General features: G+C 58.6%; 1 protein-coding gene across 6 annotated transcripts; it reads left to right on the forward strand.

The window, feature by feature from the left end:
• Positions 1-91: 91 nt before the first annotated feature.
• CEP131 (centrosomal protein 131) lies at positions 92-17,186 on the forward strand. 6 transcript variants are annotated; one of them, XM_027796056.2, is made up of 26 exons: positions 92-1,147; positions 2,193-2,278; positions 3,608-3,722; positions 4,130-4,239; positions 4,779-4,892; positions 5,004-5,153; positions 5,547-5,664; positions 6,464-6,580; positions 7,620-7,785; positions 7,934-8,034; positions 8,165-8,347; positions 8,697-8,891; positions 9,024-9,158; positions 9,739-9,864; positions 9,965-10,081; positions 11,496-11,525; positions 12,686-12,788; positions 13,111-13,312; positions 13,601-13,708; positions 13,887-14,004; positions 14,206-14,280; positions 14,367-14,509; positions 14,835-15,012; positions 15,137-15,333; positions 16,710-16,770; positions 16,882-17,186. In XM_027796056.2, exons 1-26 carry the CDS (start codon positions 971-973, stop codon positions 16,954-16,956), a joined length of 3,300 nt encoding a protein of 1,099 aa, XP_027651857.1. In that variant the 5' UTR covers positions 92-970; the 3' UTR covers positions 16,957-17,186. The 6 variants fall into 6 exon arrangements, with proteins under 6 accessions (XP_027651857.1, XP_027651858.1, XP_027651859.1 ...); XM_027796057.2 differs by having other exon boundaries at positions 8,700-8,891; XM_027796058.2 differs by having other exon boundaries at positions 7,961-8,034.
• Positions 17,187-18,065: the final 879 nt, after the last annotated feature.

Consider the following 18,065-nt stretch of genomic DNA (forward strand, 5'->3'; position numbering starts at 1 on the left):
CTGTCCTCGAGGGCCTGGCTGTCCTGGGGCTGGGTCCTGAGGGGGCTGGGGGCTTGGGCCATGCTGTCCTGGGCCTGAGCCATCTTTTCCCCATGTGACTCTGGCGGTTTCCATCGAGAGCCTTTTGTTTACCTGGGCTCTTGGTGCCCGAGGCATTGCCAAGGTCTCTGCTGGAGGCCCAAGCGGGGCGTGAAGCCAGCCCTGCCAGGGAAGACAGGTTTAGGGGTGGTTCGGGTAGCAGCATGTAAAGCAATAAAGTGATGTTGCAGTGGCATTTGCTTGGGACCAGTGACAGCACCTGGCTCAGTGCTGTGGCAGGGGGGAATACAAAAGGGTAATGTGGGGAGCGTGTTGCCTCCCAAGCTGGGAAGGGGGCTCAGCTCTCCCTGTGCCCGCAGAGAGGGCACAGACGCTTCTTGGCAGACATTAGGAGTGCTTGGTGAGGAGAGGGTCCCTTGGGAGCTGCCCAGTTGCTTCTTCAGTATCCCTGCCCGATGCAGGGCGCTGGGTGAGCCGAACATCCAGCCTTAGCAGAAGGGGCCATTCTGAGTTTGTGTGATCCTCTGCAGCCACAGTGTGTGGAGTGAAGGAGCCTGGTGTGGGGAGTGGGGCTTTTCTTTGTCTTAACTCATCTGCTGGCCTTGAAGCAAGCATCCCAGCCCATAAATGGGGTAGCAAGATCTGGGATGGCGGGGGCATTAGTTCAAAGCAGTGAGGAGACAGCTGCTGGTGTGGGGCAGTGAGGAGTTCATCTGGAGCCTCTCTAGGCCTTGTGTTCAGGGTATTTGGCACGTGGAAATACAGAAGAAGGTGTTTTGTCCTGTTTGAAAACAGTTTACGGCTCTGTGTGCATGTGTTTGTAGGGGAGCAGAGGGTGTGGATTCCTTGCCGCACGAGGCTGGATGCGCTCTCTGTGCCTTCACTTCTCCATCTGCACTGTGCTTCCAGAGCCCCTTCTTTCTGCTCAAGCATGAAGAGCACCCGCAGCAGCTCCTCCTTCCAGGGTGCTGGTTCTGGGAGCGTGGATCTAAGCTTGACTGGCCTCCCCGTGCCGGTCTTGCGGCGTCCCAGCAGTGCCTCTCCTGCCAAGCACATGGTGCGCTCTGTCTCGGTCACCACTGATGGCAAACCAAAGAGGAACACTCTGGTGAGTCCTGGGCAGGAGAGGTCCTTCATCCCTCCTGCTGCTTGGGGCAGGGAGGCGCGTGTGCACAGGCTATGGGATGCCTCAGTGCACACCTGCTCTGCTGGCTGTCTAACGCAGGCTGCGCTGATCCTGGAGGCTGAGCTTTGAAGCCCAGCCTGGGGTGGGATGTGGCACTGGGGAGGGCCCTGGCTCCCCCCAGGAGCATGTAGCATGGCTGTGTGTTTATAGAGAACAACTGCAGAACCTTTGGGAGGGGAGGTGTGGGCTGGTCCAGGTGCTGGTTGGAGCTGCAGCTCTGGGTGCTGCAGTGCCGCATGCTCTCTCCAAATCTGATTGTCCTCAACAATCAGCTGCTTGTTAGGTCTCTTCTCAAAGCTTTAATGTTTGCTGAAGAGCCAGTAGGGAAGCATCAGGCTTCGCTCTGTTCCCTTTGTTGTGCTTCACCTCCCTGCGCTGATTTCCTTCTGGAAACTCCCGAGTTCCTGGTACCTTCTGCTGGATGCTGTGGCACTTTCAGGCCCAGCCTGCTTCTTGCTGAGCACCTTGTGTTGCTGCCAGGGTCAGCAGAGCTGGGGACTTGGCTTCTTGCTGGGTGTGGGTTTCTGTGAGTGTTTTTTCAGCAGAGTGAATGAGCCCCGGGCACTTACTGGGCCCCGTTAAGAACCAGTAGCAGAGAGTCTCTGTGCTCTTTGCTGAGTAATCCCTGCTACCTTGGCAGCCTTCCTTTGCGCTTGCTCCCAGGGCAAGTAATGAGCAGGGCCCTCCTCGGCTGGGGAGCTCACACAGACACGTTCCTGCTGGCTCAGCAGCAGCAGCGTGGGAGCCCAAGAGGGAACAAGGTGTCATTGCACTCTGCCTCAAGGAGAGGCTCACAGCCGCGGGGGTATCAGAAACATTCTGGCAGGGGGTGGAGGGGTAGCACCACCAGCAGTGCTATTTTAGGATGCCTGACTTACGGGGGAGCCTGCCTAGGCTGGGCATCCCAGTTCCGCCTGCCTGTGCTTGTCCTTAACATGGCTGCTGAATTCAGCGCTCTCCTCCACAGGGGGATGCGGGATCCCGGGCAATGAACAACCTCCGGAGGTCCAACAGCACCACGCAGGTTAACCAGCGGGTGAACAGCACGTGCAGGTACAGCTCCAGCCACCAGCATGTGTCTGTCCCATGGATGCATGTGAAAACCCGCACATCCCTCTGACCTGCCTTGTCTTGTGAGGGAGCCAGAGCCTTTCAGAAATGTACATTGAGCACCGTCATATGCATCGGGGGTTATAATCTGGCCTTGAAAAGCCAAGGTCTGGGGTTTTGTTAGGGTTTGTTGTTTTTTTTGAGGGGAGATCACTTGATTAGGATTTGGGGAAATAGAGTGTATTTCTGTGGCTGGGAAGCCTCTGTCACAAAAGAAAATCTAATTCCAAGGGACAAAACTGTTCCATTACCACGTCTCTTCATGGACCCTCTGGACTGTAGCTGGGTTGTGTTAGGAGACAAAAGTTCTCCTTCTGTCTCCAGTGTCCTCCTAGGGCTGTCTGAATCGTGATCTTCTGTTCTCTTGCTGCCCTGTGCCCATCCCTTTAATATATTCTATTGCCACACATCATGCTGAAATCTAAAGCTCTGTGTAAAAAGATATCATTCATAGATTTCATGGCTGTGTAATGATCCTCCATCCCTTTCCTCCCCCATGCTACGGTGGCAGGTGCTAGGTGTGCCTCAGCTCTATGCTGTGTGTGGTGTTAGTGCCCTGCTGCGATCAGAGTGTGTCATGGTTTAACCCCAGCCAGCAACTAAGTACCATGCAGCCGCTCACTCGCTCCCCCAGGCTGCCCACAGTGGGATGGGGAGGAGTATCAGGAAAAGGTAAAACCCATGGGTTGAGATAAGAACAGTTTAATAATTGAAATAATAACAATAATAATTGTAATCAAGAGGAGAGAGAGGAATAAAACCCAAAGGGAAAAAACCCCAAGTGATGCACAACAGTTACTCACCCCCTGCTGAGCAATGCCCAGCCAGTCCCTGAGCAGCGATCAGCAGCCCCCAGCCAATTCCCCCAGTTTATATACTGAGCTCTATGGTGTGGGATATCCCTGTGGCTGGTGCGGGTCGGCTGTCCTGGCTCTGCTCCCCCCCAGCTTCTTGTGCCCCTCCTCACTGGCAGAGCATGGGAAACTGAGAAGTCCTTGACTTGGGGTAAGCATTACTTAGCAACAACTAAAACACCGGCGTGTTACCAAAGTTATTCTCATACTAAATCCAGAACACGGCACTGCACCAGCTACTAGGAAGAAAATTAACTCTATCCCAGCTGCAACGAGGACAGCGTGCTTCTCGCTGAAGCAGCCTGTGCAGGATGAGAACCCTGCTATCACTGTCCTGTTGCTGTGTGCCTGCATGCAATGCTAACTCCAGAACATGTGTTCTCTCCTCCTCTCTGCCTTCCCTGGCTTTGGGCTGAAGCTCAGACCAGACGGGAGACTTCCTGAGCTTCTTTGAGAGTGGTTCGGGGGGAAGAAAGAAATTGGCGAGTCTGAGCAAAACCTCCCCAGAAAAGAAAACCACATGGAACATCTTGGTGAGGACAGCGGCTTCCTGGGGTGGGTGGGCTGCCAGCTCTGCTTGCCTGAGAAGTTGGCCGGGTTTGGTGGAGGAGTGGGAGCGTTTCCCTGGGCCTGGGGATGGGGTGGTACATCCTTGACGGCCAGGCTGGCCCTTCCTCAGCCTGTGGTCAGAGCTGGCACAGTTCGAATGGCCAATGTGCTCGGCTTGTCCTCTAGCCTGCGTTGGCCATGTTATGGCCCAGGGCTTTCGGCCCATCCCCTCCGCACTTCTGGCGGGGGCGCGGGCAAAGCCTCGAGGCTGCCGTGCTGTGGAACAGAGGTTTCTGGGAGGGGCAGAAGCTGGCTGGTGAAGGAGGAGGGTGATGTCCGAGAATGTGGGTTTGGTGCTTGCCTGCACTTACACCTGGTGACTCCGTGGCAGGACGATCAGCCGCGAGCGTTCCCGGGCTTCCGCAGCGGTGAGCCACCAGCAGGCATGAGGAGGAAAGAAGCCACCGTGCTCCTGGCAGCCAACTTCACTGCCAACAACAGGTAGGAGAGACGGCGCTGAACCAGAGGCAGTCTGGCCTTGGAGAGGAGCTACACTGAGAAAACAGCTGGACAGAGGAGGGGGTGCTGGGGCACTGCCCCTGCCAGGGCACAGCGAGCGTGGGGCTGGCTGAGGATGGTGCGCTGGGCTGGGTGGCCGGGGCATGTTTGGAAGCTGTGCAGGAGCTTGATGGATGCATGGGAGAGGCTGCTCTCGCTCTAGGAAAGGGAATGAGTAAAACGTGGACCCTTCAGGGCCAGGAGAGGCTTTAAGCCAAGGCTGCGTGTAGAACAGCCCGGACGCTGGGCTGTTGGGTCTGCTCGGGCTGTGGCTGCCTGTGTGTCAGGTAACAGCTACCGAGGAGCGAGCTCTAGAGAGCAGGTGAGTCGCTTGTGAGGCCTCACCTGCTCCTTGCCTTGGGAGATGCTCCAGGTGGTCACAGTTGGGTTGAGGGTTACAATGCAGGGAGTGTCTGTTGTCGGTGAGTGCTGTCCCCTTTGGATCCAGCAAGTCCTAATGCCTCGTCTTCTCTCCCCAAAAGGAGCAACAAGGGTGCAATGGGCAACTGTGTCACCACCATGGTGCACAACAACTACTCCACCACGGAGAAGGGCCCTGCACCCAAGAGCTCCAACCAGGCACCCAGCTCCCTCAAGTAAGTGTGGCGAGGTCCTGTCTCGGAGGCTATGCTGACCCCGTGTTCATGTGCCAGATGTGCCACAGGACGGGGCAGGATGGTACCAAGTAGCTTCATCTTCTGCCTTAGCAATGTTGTCAAAGCGACCTCAAATGAGGATGGTGAAAGCAGCAGCTTTGCGAAGTCTCAGAAGAATTTCTCCAGCAACAACATCATGACCCACAACAACAACAGCAGCCTGCCCCAGAGGAAGGAGGTGACCGAGGAGGAGGCAGAGAGGTGAGGCAGAGCCAGTGCATGATGGCTGGCGGGAAGGGGCAGGAGGATGGTGCCGTGCAGAAGGGCGAGCTCCAGGGAAGCGGGTACCGGTTTGTTCTTGTCCTGTGGGGCTTCAGATTTGGGAAGGGCCCCTCTTAGCACACCCGCAGCGGCTGGTCTACCCTGCCTGTGACTTGGCTCTGTGCTTTGAGTTGTCCTCATCAAAGCTGCCAGTTTCTCCTGCCCCCAAAGTCTGTCTGGGAAAGGGCCTTCTTGAGTCGGGGTGCGAGGGGACAGTAGTCCCGGTGCCATGGGCAAACAGCCCGCGCTCTGCTGCAGCAGAATGGGTTGGTGCTGCCAGGCCGGTGGCTGAGGAAGACCCCAGGGCTCTGCTGACCCTCCCTCTCCCCACAGGTTCATCCAGCAGGTGAACCTGGCCGCTGTGACCATCCAGCGCTGGTACCGACGCCATTCACAACGGCACAGGGCGGCGGCAGCAGCTCTGGGGCGCTTGCTGGCTGCCAAAAGGGAGGTCAGTTCTATCTGCTGCCTTGTAGCACAGACCCTTCTGACACCCACGTTCCGCTTGCCTCGCTGGTGGGGAGGATTTGAGTTCCTTTAGTCGCCAGACCCTCCAACCGAGACCTGAACTGTCAGAGACAAGGGGGCTTTGGGTCTGCATCTAGCCAGCCCCTTGCGGTCCAGAGAGCTGGGGAGGGTCCTGCCCCCACAGAGATGTGTTGGCTGTGCAGGGGGAAACCCCGAGTTTGCTTCCAGGGGGAGTTCAGGCCGGGAGCCTCTGGGCTCAGCCCTGCACGGCGCCCATCTTCCAGCTCCCTTCAGCTGGGAGCAGGCAGGCGCTTGGCAGTAGCGGCACAAATCTTGCTGAATTCTTACTGTCTCGGACACGCTGGTGGCCAGAGGAGGGATACCCTGTCTGGGCTCATCGTAGCAAATCAATAAAAAGTTGGCTCATTTGAGGGTGACGATTCATCTGCAGCTATTTGTGTTTCTTTGTGTTTAATTATTTATCCCAATAACAAAGAGTACTGTAGCTCTTCTTGCATGTGAGAGTCTATTTTTAAGCCTTGTCTCCTTGGTGGTTTCAGACCCAGATGACTAATAATTGCATTTAGTATCTAAAGAAAATAAGCTGCTGTAAAGTGGAGGTTTTCTGAGGGCCCTTTACCTGCATGCAGGGGAGGACTGGGGGGATGGCAAGCCTGGATATGGGGTGACCTCAGGTGCCGTGTGCCCTTTCCCACTTCTCTGCTGTGGGTGGTGGGTGCTGGAGAGCTCTCAGTAACGTTTTTGACCCTCCTCTCTGGAAGGAAAGACAGCAGCAGATGGAGGAAGGGAATATCCTGGATCTGCAGGAGAGGAAGGATGAGGAACGCTGGAAGATCCGAGAGGAGAAGGCGCGTCTGGCCCGCCGTGCTGCCATCCAGGTAGGGACAAGGCAAGGGCGTTGTGGCCTGCATGAGACCAGTTTGTTGGCATCTTCTCATGAGGCAGCAAGAGGGCCTCTCCTCTGCATCTCTAGGGGCTTTGCACGAAGCAGAATTAGAGCCAGCCTTGGAAATGGAGCGCTCCCTATGGAGATGATGGAGGTGCCACAGAGTGGTTTCCCATTGTGCTCCTGCCAAGCCTTGGCAGCTCATTCGGAGCTTGCGAAGACAGTGCTGCTCTCAATCAGGAAAAGGGTGGCCATGTGGGTACAAGAAGACTAACAGCAGCTCCTTGGAGTGGCCGAGGACAAGAATGTCCTGGGAAAGGGACCCTCCTCAGGAGTAGGGTCCCTCCAGGGTGGGCTGAGTGCCACTCTGTGCCTGTTGCCAGGAAGCACCCCACCATCTTCACCCTGTTCTTGCAACCCTGTTTGCAGCAGGGAAGGGGCTGGTGCTCCTGGGGCACAGGTCGGGTCTGGCGCAGACTGTGGGAAATTGCGTGCTGGCTTGCAGTACAGCTGAAGATTTATTTGTTTTTTTAAAACCCCAGTTTCTCTTTGCCCTAAATGTTTCATCAGGAGCGTTGGGGGAGACACGGCAGTGAGCAGCTGGAGGATGGCAAAATGCTGCAACAGCCTCGCAAACATGTGCTTGTGCTTTAAGTCACTTCCCAAAACATGGCTCAGGCAGCCTCCTGGGCACTGTGGCATCACTGCACTGTGTGGTGCTTGGCCCCTGGGATTCGGAGGCCCTTCACAGAGCAGCGAAGGACACTGCACAGGGGCATGTGAACAGTCCTTGCTAACATATGAAGCTGCCAAGACCCTGGCCACCACCTCCCCTCCGCTCAGAGCGGCAAAGAGTAGAGCTGTTGGTCCTGTGTGTTCCCTTTCTCTGGAGTTGTCATTATTAACCCTTCAGCAGCAAGCGTGTGAATTGTTGCTGTCTCCCAGGCCCTTGCTAGCACTTCAGGCAGTGCAGCTGTGTCAAAGCACACCCTGTGCTGGGCTGAACACTGATGGCTTGTCCGTCCCTGCAGGAACTGCACCAGAAAAGGGCCCAAAAGGCTTCAGACACAAAGCGCTTGGCAGAAGAGCTTGTGCTGGTGAAGGGGAGCAGAAGGGTAGCAAAGAAGAAGCCTGCCAAACCTGCTTCTGCAAGAAGCATCAGTCCAGCCAGCAGTGTCACCAAAGCCAATAATGCTGGTGAGCCCCTTTACAGATTTCTGATGCTTTTGGAGCAGTGTGTGACATGAGGGGGAAGGAGGAGGACAGAGGAGCGGTTCTCGCTCTGGGGAGCTGCTTCGAAGGGGCGGGTTGTTGCAAGTGCCTGAGAACCGTCTGGTTCCTGCAGAGGCCAACTTCCATTCCGTGCCTGCAGAACCAGAAGAAAGCGACCTCGCAGACCTTGGCTCTGTGCCCTTGCGGGACCCTGGCGTAGAGGACAAGCTGCAGGTGTGTCTGGCTTCGCCTCATGGGGCTCCTGGCACCCGCTCTTCTGCCAGGGCAGATTTGGAGCCTTCATTGACTTCTGGGGAGATCTGGCAAACTCTTTTACTGCACGGTGTGTCATTGTCTGCCCTAGGATGTGAGCTCCAGAGAAACGGGTGGTGAGGATCTGGAGTCGGTGGTGATGGCTGTCAGCAGGGCTCAGTCCAAGGTCACTCTCAATGAGCTGCTGGACACACTCAGGCTGTTGGAGGAAGAACCAGAGCTACTGCCCCCACCAAAGCTCCTCCAGAAGGACAGATATGCCTGGATAGATGGGGTAGGCAGAGGGCCGAGGCTGGTTGCATCCAGCCTCAGACAGCAACAGCTGCCTGCTGAGAGTAGGCTCCTCTGGGGGCTGCCTTCTCCCAGCGCTTGCTGGGTGCTGGCGGGTGAGAAACACAGCTGCTTCACGGCCAGAGAAGGTGCTTGGAGGGGTTCAAAGGTGCTGGAGGTGTTCAGGCCTCTGCAAGGAGGAGCAAAACCATGCAAGGGCGGTGGTGGGAGTGGGGTTAGCAGAGGATAAGGCTGGGTTGTAGTGGGAGGACTGGATTCCAGTGATGGAGAAGAGCCAGCACCGTTTCTCCCAAGCTTTCCCTAGGTGCTCATTCACAGCTCTGTCTGCCCAGCAGGAGCCCAGCTCCAATTCCCTGACTACTGATAACTTGGAGAAGTTTGGGAAGCTGAACCACTCCCCGGGGGTCCCTGAGGATGGGTCCCTGCTCTCAGAGGCCAAGCTCCAAAGCATCATCAGTTTCCTGGATGAGATGGAGAAGTCGGAACAGGAGAGACCCAGGTCGGCCGCCTCAGCCACACAGCGGGAGGTGAGCGCTGAAGCAAGAGCCCATCTGTATTGGAGAGGTGGTGCAAGACCCTGCTGGGAAGGGTCTCCTTTCTCCTTGTCCTGGTTCCCTGTGGTCCCTACCACCTTTTCTTTATTTTTTTCACCGTGGCAGGGTCTCCTGGAAGAGGAGCTGGCTCACTGGGAGCAGGCGTCGGCTGTTGCCACGGAGGTCACGAGCTCCATCGTGAGGCTGAAGCTGGAAGTGAAGGAGAAGCAGCAAGCCATCGGGCTGCTTCAGACCGCCCTGGTGCGGGAGCCAGATGTGCTTGCTTGCGGGGGAGTGAAGGCCAGAAGCCTTCAGCAGATGTTTCTTGGGGCAGTGGCTTCGAAGCACAGGATCAGTGCTCTGAACAGGGCTCCCGTCTGTGTCCCCAGCAAAGTACTGCAGTGCTCCTGGAGCTAGTGCCACGGAGCTGGGGGGCCAGAGGCAGCTGGGCATGCCACAGTCCCAGTCGCTGTTGGCATGGGAAGGAGCTGCAAAGTCCTTCCCAGTCTGGTGTGGGCTTCCCTTAGATTTCTACTTGCTGCCCACCCTGATCTGGAGGGCATCCTCAAACTCCCCTCCCTGGCAGGTACCTGACTAGGCCAGAAACCCTTGGTCAGGACCTGGGCTGAACTCTTTTCCTCTGCCCCACGGGGGTTTGGGTGTTCCTGCTGACAGCAGGGCAGGAGGTGTAAGTACCAGGGACTTTGATTTAGCTCTGTTCCTCCTTCCTTGTTCTGGCCCAACAGTGCCTTCCAGGTTCAGTAGTTCTCTTGTATGTGCTGGGGCTGGTGTAACTTCTCCCTCTAATGTCTTGTGGCTATTACTTCCCTGCATCCGATAGGCTCAGCAGAGGGAACTGACTGACCGACACGTCAAACAGACCGAGAAGGAGCTTGGCCACCAGCTCAGGCTGCAGAGGGAACAGTATGAGGCAGCTATCCAGAGGCATCTGGCCTTCATCGACCAGGTAAACTCTCACTCCAACTCAGACTGATGCTTCTGAAGCCAGAAGCTGAGGTGGCTCTACCCTGCCTGGATGCCCGATGCCTTTTCTTCACCCTGCCCAGCTCATTGATGATAAGAAGGTGCTGAGTGAGAAGTGCGAGGCTGTGGTAGCTGAGCTGAAACAAGTGGACCAGAAGTACGGCAAAAAGGTCACCCAGATGCAGGAGCAGCATGAGCTGGTGAGGGAATAGGGAAGGTGGAGGGGGCCAGGGGAAGATGTGCCATGGCCAGAGTTGGTTGGTTTTGCTTGAATGGGGCCTCTGCCCAGAGCAGTACGGTCTCACCTCGGTGGGGCCCGGCTGTTCTGGGGAGCCCTTCTCTGTGCACAGAAAGTCTGTGTCACCCGTGGAGCTGTGCCCTGGTTCCCCAGGGGGCTGCTGTCCTCTGCTGCCCAAAGCCAGGTGCGTGGGACTGACCAAGAGGCAGCGCTAGCTCCCAGGGGCTCGGCTCAGAAGGGCCCTTTCCACACCTCTTGCTGTGGACAGGGCTTCCCACGGCTGTGGAGTGACTGGGGGACCTTGCTATGGCAGAGGTGAAAGCAGGTACTGGCACAGACCCAGTGCCACAGAGGGGTTTGGACCCATGGCCATATTCCCCTGAGCTGGGTGAGTTCCAGCCCCCTTTGCAGGAGCAGGGCTGCTCTCAGAGCTAAATGGGAATAAGATTATAAAGGAACATGGAGTGTATAAGCAACAGCAACAGATCTTTGTGGGTTTTGCTGGGCTGTTGCCCTGCCCTGCACCCAGGCACACAGAGGGTGTTTCCGTGCTGCCTGCTGGTGGGAGCTCCTGGTAGCTTCCCTGGGATGGCACAGAGAGCAGGGGGGGCAGCGCTGCCAGCTCACAGCTCAGCCTGGCTCTGCTGCCCTGGTCCCTGCTCACCCTTGGCCTTGAGCAGCTCATGCCCAGGGCTGTGGAGTGGGGCAGCCGTTTGCACGGTCTGAACCTGTTCAGAGAGATGCCCTCATGCAAACAAAGTGAAGGCTCGTTTGGCTCGCTTCGCCTTGCTGTTTAAGCCGGAGCTCTGAGCCCAGCCAAGAGGAAGAAGCCAGTGCAGCACTGCTGCGCTTGGTGCCTGGAGGGGTCCCCTCCTGTGCAGGGACGGGGCTGGTGTTGCTGCTGCAGCCTGCGCAGGGTAGAGGAGGTGCCTCGTTACCTCTTGCTCCCTGCTTGCAGCAGGGCAGCAGTGGTGGGAATGGCCCAGGAGCCCATCTCTGCTCTATGGCTCCTTCATTATCCCCATTCCCGGCTCTGCTGTTAGGGCTCTGTACTCCCTCTGCACGATGGGGGGTGTTTGTTTCTGTGGGGGTGCCCCAGCCACCGGAGCAGGCTCCTGACCATGTGGCATGGCTGGCACTGCCCCAGTCCTGGAGCTGCAGTTGCCGGCGGTGCTGCTGGGCCCTTGTTGCATCTGTGTAACTGCCCGTTTTGGCTGTGCCTCCCCTCGCTCCGGTGGGACCCCTGCCTGCCCTGCCCGTGGCTGTCATGTACACACGGCTGTTTGGTTTTCCCTCTCTCCACTCCCCATCTCCCCTCTCCCCTGTGACTCTGTGATTCCCCTTCTCTCTCCATCCCCTCCTTTATTTCTCCTCAGGTCTGGCGCACTTTGGGCCCCTTTTGCGAGGTAAATGTGGTCTTTGCTTTTTTTCATGCCTTGCCTTTCTGCTTTCACACCCTGACCTGCTCTGGCTCCACAGGCGCCTGCAGGCAGCAGCACTGGGCTGGGAACTCCCCGCTCAGCAGCAAGGTCAGCTCCATGAAGGAGCCCCTTCACCCTGATGCCACGGGCCACATGCTGAGCTGCTGCCTTCAGGCTGTCCCTGTCTTCCCGTGCCGATCTTCCTGCCCTTTTTTTCCCTAAGAGTGAGTCCTGGGTTGTGCAGGTGGCCCCCTGCTCTTTCCCACTCCACTCCACACAGTAGCAGGGTAATGAGCTCGTGGATGTCTGGCCTCACACTTGTCCTCCAGAGCTCTGACATGTCCCATGTCCTGCACACAGATGTCACCTGCCCATGCTGAAACAGAGCCGTTTCTGGCCAGGCTGGGCCCTCCATCGGCTGGTGTCTTTCTCACCAGAAACTGAAGCACAGAAGCACATGGTCAACTGTTTCAACCAGCTTTTGCCCACGGGAGTGCTGGGGAAAAGCACCATGGGCAGCAGGGCCTGGGTGTTTCTCCATCTTTTTTGCTGGAAAGGAGGGCCAAGGAGGTAAATGCAGGCAGAGAAGGAAGCGAGAGCAGTGGCTGTGCCTGGGCTGTGCAGCCTTTGAGTCTTTGAAGTCTTGGGGTGCTGCAGGAGTTTGGTCTGCGATGGTACTGTGGTGTTGGGAGGCGTGACTGGCCGGCTGTCCTTGGGGCCTTCCATGCCAGGGAGAGGGAAGGCTGGAGAAGATCTCCTTCACAGACGACCCCACATCTGACAGCCGGGCTACCCTGCATGCAAGGACCGTCAGCAGCCCCAGATTCCCCTCCCCTTTTTGTAGGGGCTCTTGTTTCTCAGCCAGTGAGTGCTTTTCCAAGGATTTTGCTCCTTTGTCCCATGCTGAAGGTCTGTGGGGCAGCAGCAGCCCCATCCCATGAGAGAGGGGAGAAGACACTGGGAAAGCATATGGCTGCTTCTCCAGACTGGGAAAACCTGCCTGGCTGGGGCTGTGCAAGTCATCTGTGCGCAGCTTGGGGCATCCACTCTTGTCTGCAACTTCCTTCTAACAGTGGGGCTCCCAGGCTAACAGGGCTTTTCTCCCCTGGCTTTCCTCTGAAGTTTTCCCATTTGTTTCCAAACAGGAGATTAAGAAACTGAAGGAATTGATGAGTGCAGCTGAGAAAATCAGGCGGGAGAAGTGGATTGATGAGAAAACCAAAAAGATCAAAGAAATCACCGTGAAAGGTATGGGCACGTGCCCGCAGTGGTGGCTGGGGTCAGGCTGGTGCAGGGGTCACGTCTGTGCTGGTCCAGGAGAGGGGCTGCATCTGCAGAAGCTGTTGGCAGCTCAGGAAAGAGCTCCTCAGTGTGGGCAGTCTCTCCTCCCTGTGTTTGGCAGAGACAGATACTAGAGGGCAAGAGCTCACCCCCTGTTTCTTATCAGCCCCTCTTCGCTGAGTTGAGGTGTGCACAGCCTCCTTTAGTAGCTGGCCAAGGCTAAGGGCGCTGGTGCTGGGGTCCAGACAGCCCCGAGGCTGAGCAGTAAGTGTGCTTCCTGCTGCCCCAGGGCTGGAGCCAGAGATCCAGAAGCTCATCGCCAAGCACAGGCAGGACATCAGAAAGCTGAAGATGCTGCACGAGGCCGAGCTGTTGCAGTCGGATGAGCGGGCTGCCCAGCGCTACAGCCAGCAGGCAGAGGAGCTGCGGGGCCTGCTGGAGCGGGAGAAGGAGGAGCAGAGCCAGCGGGAGAGGGAGCGGGCCCGGCAGCGGTATGTCATTGCAGTGGAGAGCTCAACATGGTTGGGGGCTTACAGCACAGGGCTTGGTGTTCAGCAACTGCGTGCCGGAGGGTTCCCGATATTTGCAGCAATTGATATCCATGGGGAGCAGCCCCCTTCTCTCCACCAGCCTGAAGTGGGAGATGCCAGTGAACCCAGGGCATCCTCCAGCATCAGACCAGCCCCTGGGTGGCCATGGACGGGATGGGATGGGGCAGGGTGAAGAGGCGGATGAACGCCTGAAGCCAGGCACTTCCTTGAGGCTGCTCTGCCCCACAGGTGTGAGCAGCAGCTGGAGCAGGAGGAGCAGGCGCTGCAGCAGCAGCGGCACCGGCTCTATGCGGAGGTGGCCGAGGAGAAGGAGCGGCTCAGTCAGCAAGCAGCCAGGTGAGAGGGCTGGCAGCAGGGCCTGTGCGGCAGCCAAGGGCTGGGGGCAGCCCTGAGCTTGGGATGCTGGGGACGGTGTCCCCAGGCCAGGCTCCGGTGGGAAGAGAGCTGTTGCTCGGTGGGGGTGGCGAGGGTGGGCTGGTGTGGATGTTGGGAGTTGGGATGTGTATGCGGGCAGGCAGAGAGCAGAGGCGGAGGAGCTGCGGCAGCAGCTGGAGGCAAGCAGCAAGGCCATCACCAGGGCACTGAAGGAGGAGTACGCCAAGGAGAAGGAGGAGCAGGAGAGGCGGCATCAGGTCTAGTTTTTCCTCTCACCTCTGGGCCCTGGATTGCTGTTCTTGGGCTCTCGGTCCAGTCCCCAGTGTGTGCCTGTGGTGGTGTGTGCTGGCACCACTGAGCCCTGTACCCACACCAGGACGGTGCCAGGAGGCTGCTCCCAGCGGTGTGGGGTACCACGGCTGCTGGAGCTGAGCAGTTGTGTTCTTGTCTCTTCGCAGGCAGAAGTGAAGGTGCTGAAGGACCAGCTGGAGATCGAGAAGCAGGCCTGGGAGGCCAACTACATAAAGAAGGAGGTAACAGCAAGGGCTGCCCTTCTCCAAAGGTGCCACCTTTGGGCTCCCAGAGGGATTGAGGCAATGTTTGCCCTCTCTCTCCCCAGGAAGCCTGGCTGCTCTCCCGGGAACGGGAGCTGCGGGAGGAGGTGAGGAAGGAGAGAGACAAAGAGATCGAGCTGGTGATCCAGCGCCTGGAGGCTGACATGTCCTCAGCCAAGGAGGAGTGCGAGAGGGCAGCTGAGAACAGGTTGGGGGTAGAGGGAGGAGGGACCCTGTGAGTCCCAGCTCCTTGGGGGGGGGGGGTGGACCCCTTCCCCTGTCCCCTGAGCCTTGCGTGTATCTCCAGCGAGTCTGGATGCTGCAGCTTGTGGGTGTGAGCAGCATCAGTGCATAAAGGAGCAGCTCACAGGGGCAAAGTTTCCCTCTCACTTGAGGAAAGAGCCCTGCATCTCACGTGGGGCAGATCCCCCCCTTGCTGCTGTGTTGTTGTCCCTCCTGCAGTGTGAAGGTGGCTGGGGACGGTCCCTGCATTGCTGGGCTGAGCCAGGCTGCCCGTCCTTCCCTCCCGTTAGGATTAAGAGGATCCGAGACAAGTACGAGGTAGAGCTCCAGGAGCTGGAGAGGTCTGAGCGGAAGCTGCAGGAACGCTGCAGTGAGCTGAAGGGGCGGCTGGCAGAGCTGGAAGGGGAGAGCATCCGTCTGCAGGGCCTGCTGAAGCACAAGGAGCAGGAGGTGGAGGAGATCCAGAAGGTGGGTGGGGAGCAGAGCCTGGAGCTCTGGCTCCTCTCCTTGCTTTGCACCCTGCCTGGCTCCATTCCCCTACATTGCCCTGTGCCTGTCAGTGCCTCGATGTCACCTCTCTGCCCTGCTGCAGGTGAGGGACCAGCTGGCCCAGGAGCGGAGCAGCCTAGCAGAAGTGATCCGGCAGGAATTTGTGGACCGGCTGGTGGGGACAGAGGAGGAGAACAAGCGGCTGAAGGCAGAGATGGCGGAGATGAGAGCCCGGCAGCGCCTGGAGCTGGACAGGGTAGTGCGGGAGAAGGACAAGGAGCTGGAGGACATTCACAGGAGGTGAGGGCTGCCTGGGCTTCACTGCCCTGGGCTGGGCTCATCACTCGCGCCGCGGGGGCAGAGCTGGCCTGGGGTGCGTGGTGGAAGTATGTCCACAGTGTTTCATCGTCAGGCAGGGCTTCCAGTCCTGTCAGGGCAAAACGGGCAGCAGAGTCTTACCTGAGCTGGGTGGCTGCTCAGCCACTGTGAATCCTCTGGCCCTTGTGACTTCTGGCCTGCTCTGTGTCATCCTGTCCCCAGGGCTGCTCTCTTGCATGCCTGGAGGACATGAGTGCTGGGGTGGGCAGCTGGAGCAGTGTGAGGGCTCCTGCCAGAAGAGGCCCGTGGTGTGCAGCTCGCTCTGTCTCGCTGTCAGCTCCTGGAGGGCTCTGCCGTGGGTAGGGCATGATACCTGTGACGGCAGCCACGCATCTTGCTCTGCAGATTTGCTGCTCCAGAGGGGCCAGGCAGCTGATTCCTCCCCTCCCCGAGTGCAGGGGAGGAAGCAGCCCTCTGCTGGGTCAGGGCTCGGCCAGCTGCTGCAGCTGTGAAGCTTGAGGGCAGCTGAGACATCCACAAAACCACCAGGGCCCCAGGCTGTCGGCTGCAGGGAGCAAGGGGCTGTGCTTTCAAGCAGGTCTCTGGCACTGTGGGGCTGTGCCACAGCGCCCAGCGTTCAGCGTGGTGCTGGGAGCTGGGCTCAGCATCAGGCAGCTACTTAAGGCTTCCCCCCTCCCTCGAGTCTGCTCTCAGGGGAGGCATTTTGCAAGTGAAAGGAGAATCGGAAGGGGGAAGCGCATTGTCTCCTGGGGGAGCTTTTTCTGCTTCGTGGGGGCAGCTCCGGTGTGGTCCCTCTGGTTGGTGTCTGTACAGAGCTGCTCACCACTGTTGTGTGAGCACACAGAGCTCGCTGGCTTTCCCAGATTCTGCTGAGTGATTCCCACTCAGTCTGAGCGCCAGGGTCATACCCCGAGTATAAGATAACAAGGATCCCCTTTCCACTTCCATCCTTTACATGCAGCCTGGCAAAGGTTGAAGTGCAGAAAGTCTGATGCTCTGAAAGCTGTGGGGAAGAGTCCAGCCACGAGGCAGCAACCGTGGGCTTGGGAAATGGGAATAAACTTAAAATCCCCTCCCTGTGGTCCTGTTAACTAAGTCTTATGAAGCTAATGCCCCCTTCTTCGTATAGATGACTTGATCCAAACTTCGTAATGCTCACTAAGGGAATAAAGGCACTTCTAGTGTGTAATGGTATCCTGAGGCCAGGGCTGCTGCTCTCTCGCCTGCTGCAGCGTGCAGGCTGCGGGGAGAGGGGCTGACATTGCCCCCCTGAGGCAGCGAGGCCAGCCCAGTGCTTGGGGCTGGGGTTCTTAGCCTCTCTGTGCCTGTCTGCTCAGGGTGAAGACGGCGGTCGTGAGGAAGGAGGAGAGCGTGAGCAGCCTTCGGAAGCAGTACGAGGTGAGTGAGGGGGCAGCCGGCCCTGGCTCCCCCCGCCCCTTGGCCTGCGGCTCTGCGTGGGGGCACAGCGAGCGTTCCCCCCCCCCCCCCCCCCCGTGTGCTGTGTTACAGGCAGCCGTGCAGAGAGCCAACCGCCTGGAAGCGCTCCTGGAGCAACAGCGAAAGCAGCTGCTGGCCACCAAATGACCACCCTGCCGTGCAGGGCTGGGGGTGCTCCGGGGCACCCGTGGGACCCGCGGGCCGGGGGAGCAGACACTCCTGTGTGTGGGGCTGGGGCTGGGCTCTTCCTTCCCTCCTTCCACCCTTGTTTTTCGCAGCCTGGTCCCAGTGCCGCCACCGTGAGCCCCGCCGGGGCAGCCGGCAGCCTTCAGCTGTTCGGTGGTTGTCTTTTAGCAGTAAATCTGCATTGGTTTCTACAGCTGCTTCTGTTCAGTCCCTGTCCCTGTCAGGAAGGGAGCACCTTCGTCCCACCACCATCCATGACTCCTTTTTCTTTGCTGGTGCATTTGTCCCTCCCTGTGCGTGTCGGTGCCAGGGCACAAGCCACTCTCCCTCACAGCATGAGCCCTTCCTACCCCATATTCCTGCATTCCGAGACCTTCCCCGAGGTGGGATGTGTGGGACCTGTGGGTCAGGGCTGAGCTGGGGGACAGGAGCCTTCTCTCACAGGCAGCTGGAGATCTTGAGGCTGCAGGGCCAGGCTGAGGACCCTCTGTCCCTGCCGGTCAGGGAGGGATAAGTAGAGGGGGGAGCTGTCACCCAGGCATGTGGGTGCTTGCTGTGACAGTGCCCAGCTCCCCCCTCTGCCCCTCACTTCCCCTTCTAAAAACATCCAGCATGGTGTGGGGAGGCACGGCCAGGGCAGGATGTGATCCCCCAGCCCCAGCTACCTGCAAATCTCTCAGCATCCCGTGACAGTGACGGGAAATGCCTGGGCCGGACCGGCGGCATCTGTTTCCTCTCGGCGGGGAGCGTGGACCACTCCTCTGCTGCCCGTTCCCCCAGGGAGGCTGGGCCTGGGGGGCGGGGGCCCGCAGATGTTTGCCCATCGGGATGCCGGGGTGTTTCCCATCCGCCCTGCAGGCCCTGCGTGCAGCTGGGCAGTGGTGGGAGGGCGGTGGGCTTCCCTCCGCCCCAGCGCCCCCTTCCTCCCGGGGAGAAGAGCCTGGGGAGACGCTGCCGCCACGCAGAGCTGCATGGGGACCCTTTGTTACCCCAGGAAGCTGCAGAGGTGCTCGCCTGCTTCCTGGGGCATTTGTCCTGGCGTGGGCTCCTGGCTGCCCCTTCCAGGGGCG

This window comes from Falco peregrinus, chromosome 2, assembly GCF_023634155.1.
Source record: "Falco peregrinus isolate bFalPer1 chromosome 2, bFalPer1.pri, whole genome shotgun sequence".
Lineage (NCBI taxonomy): Eukaryota > Metazoa > Chordata > Aves > Falconiformes > Falconidae > Falco > Falco peregrinus.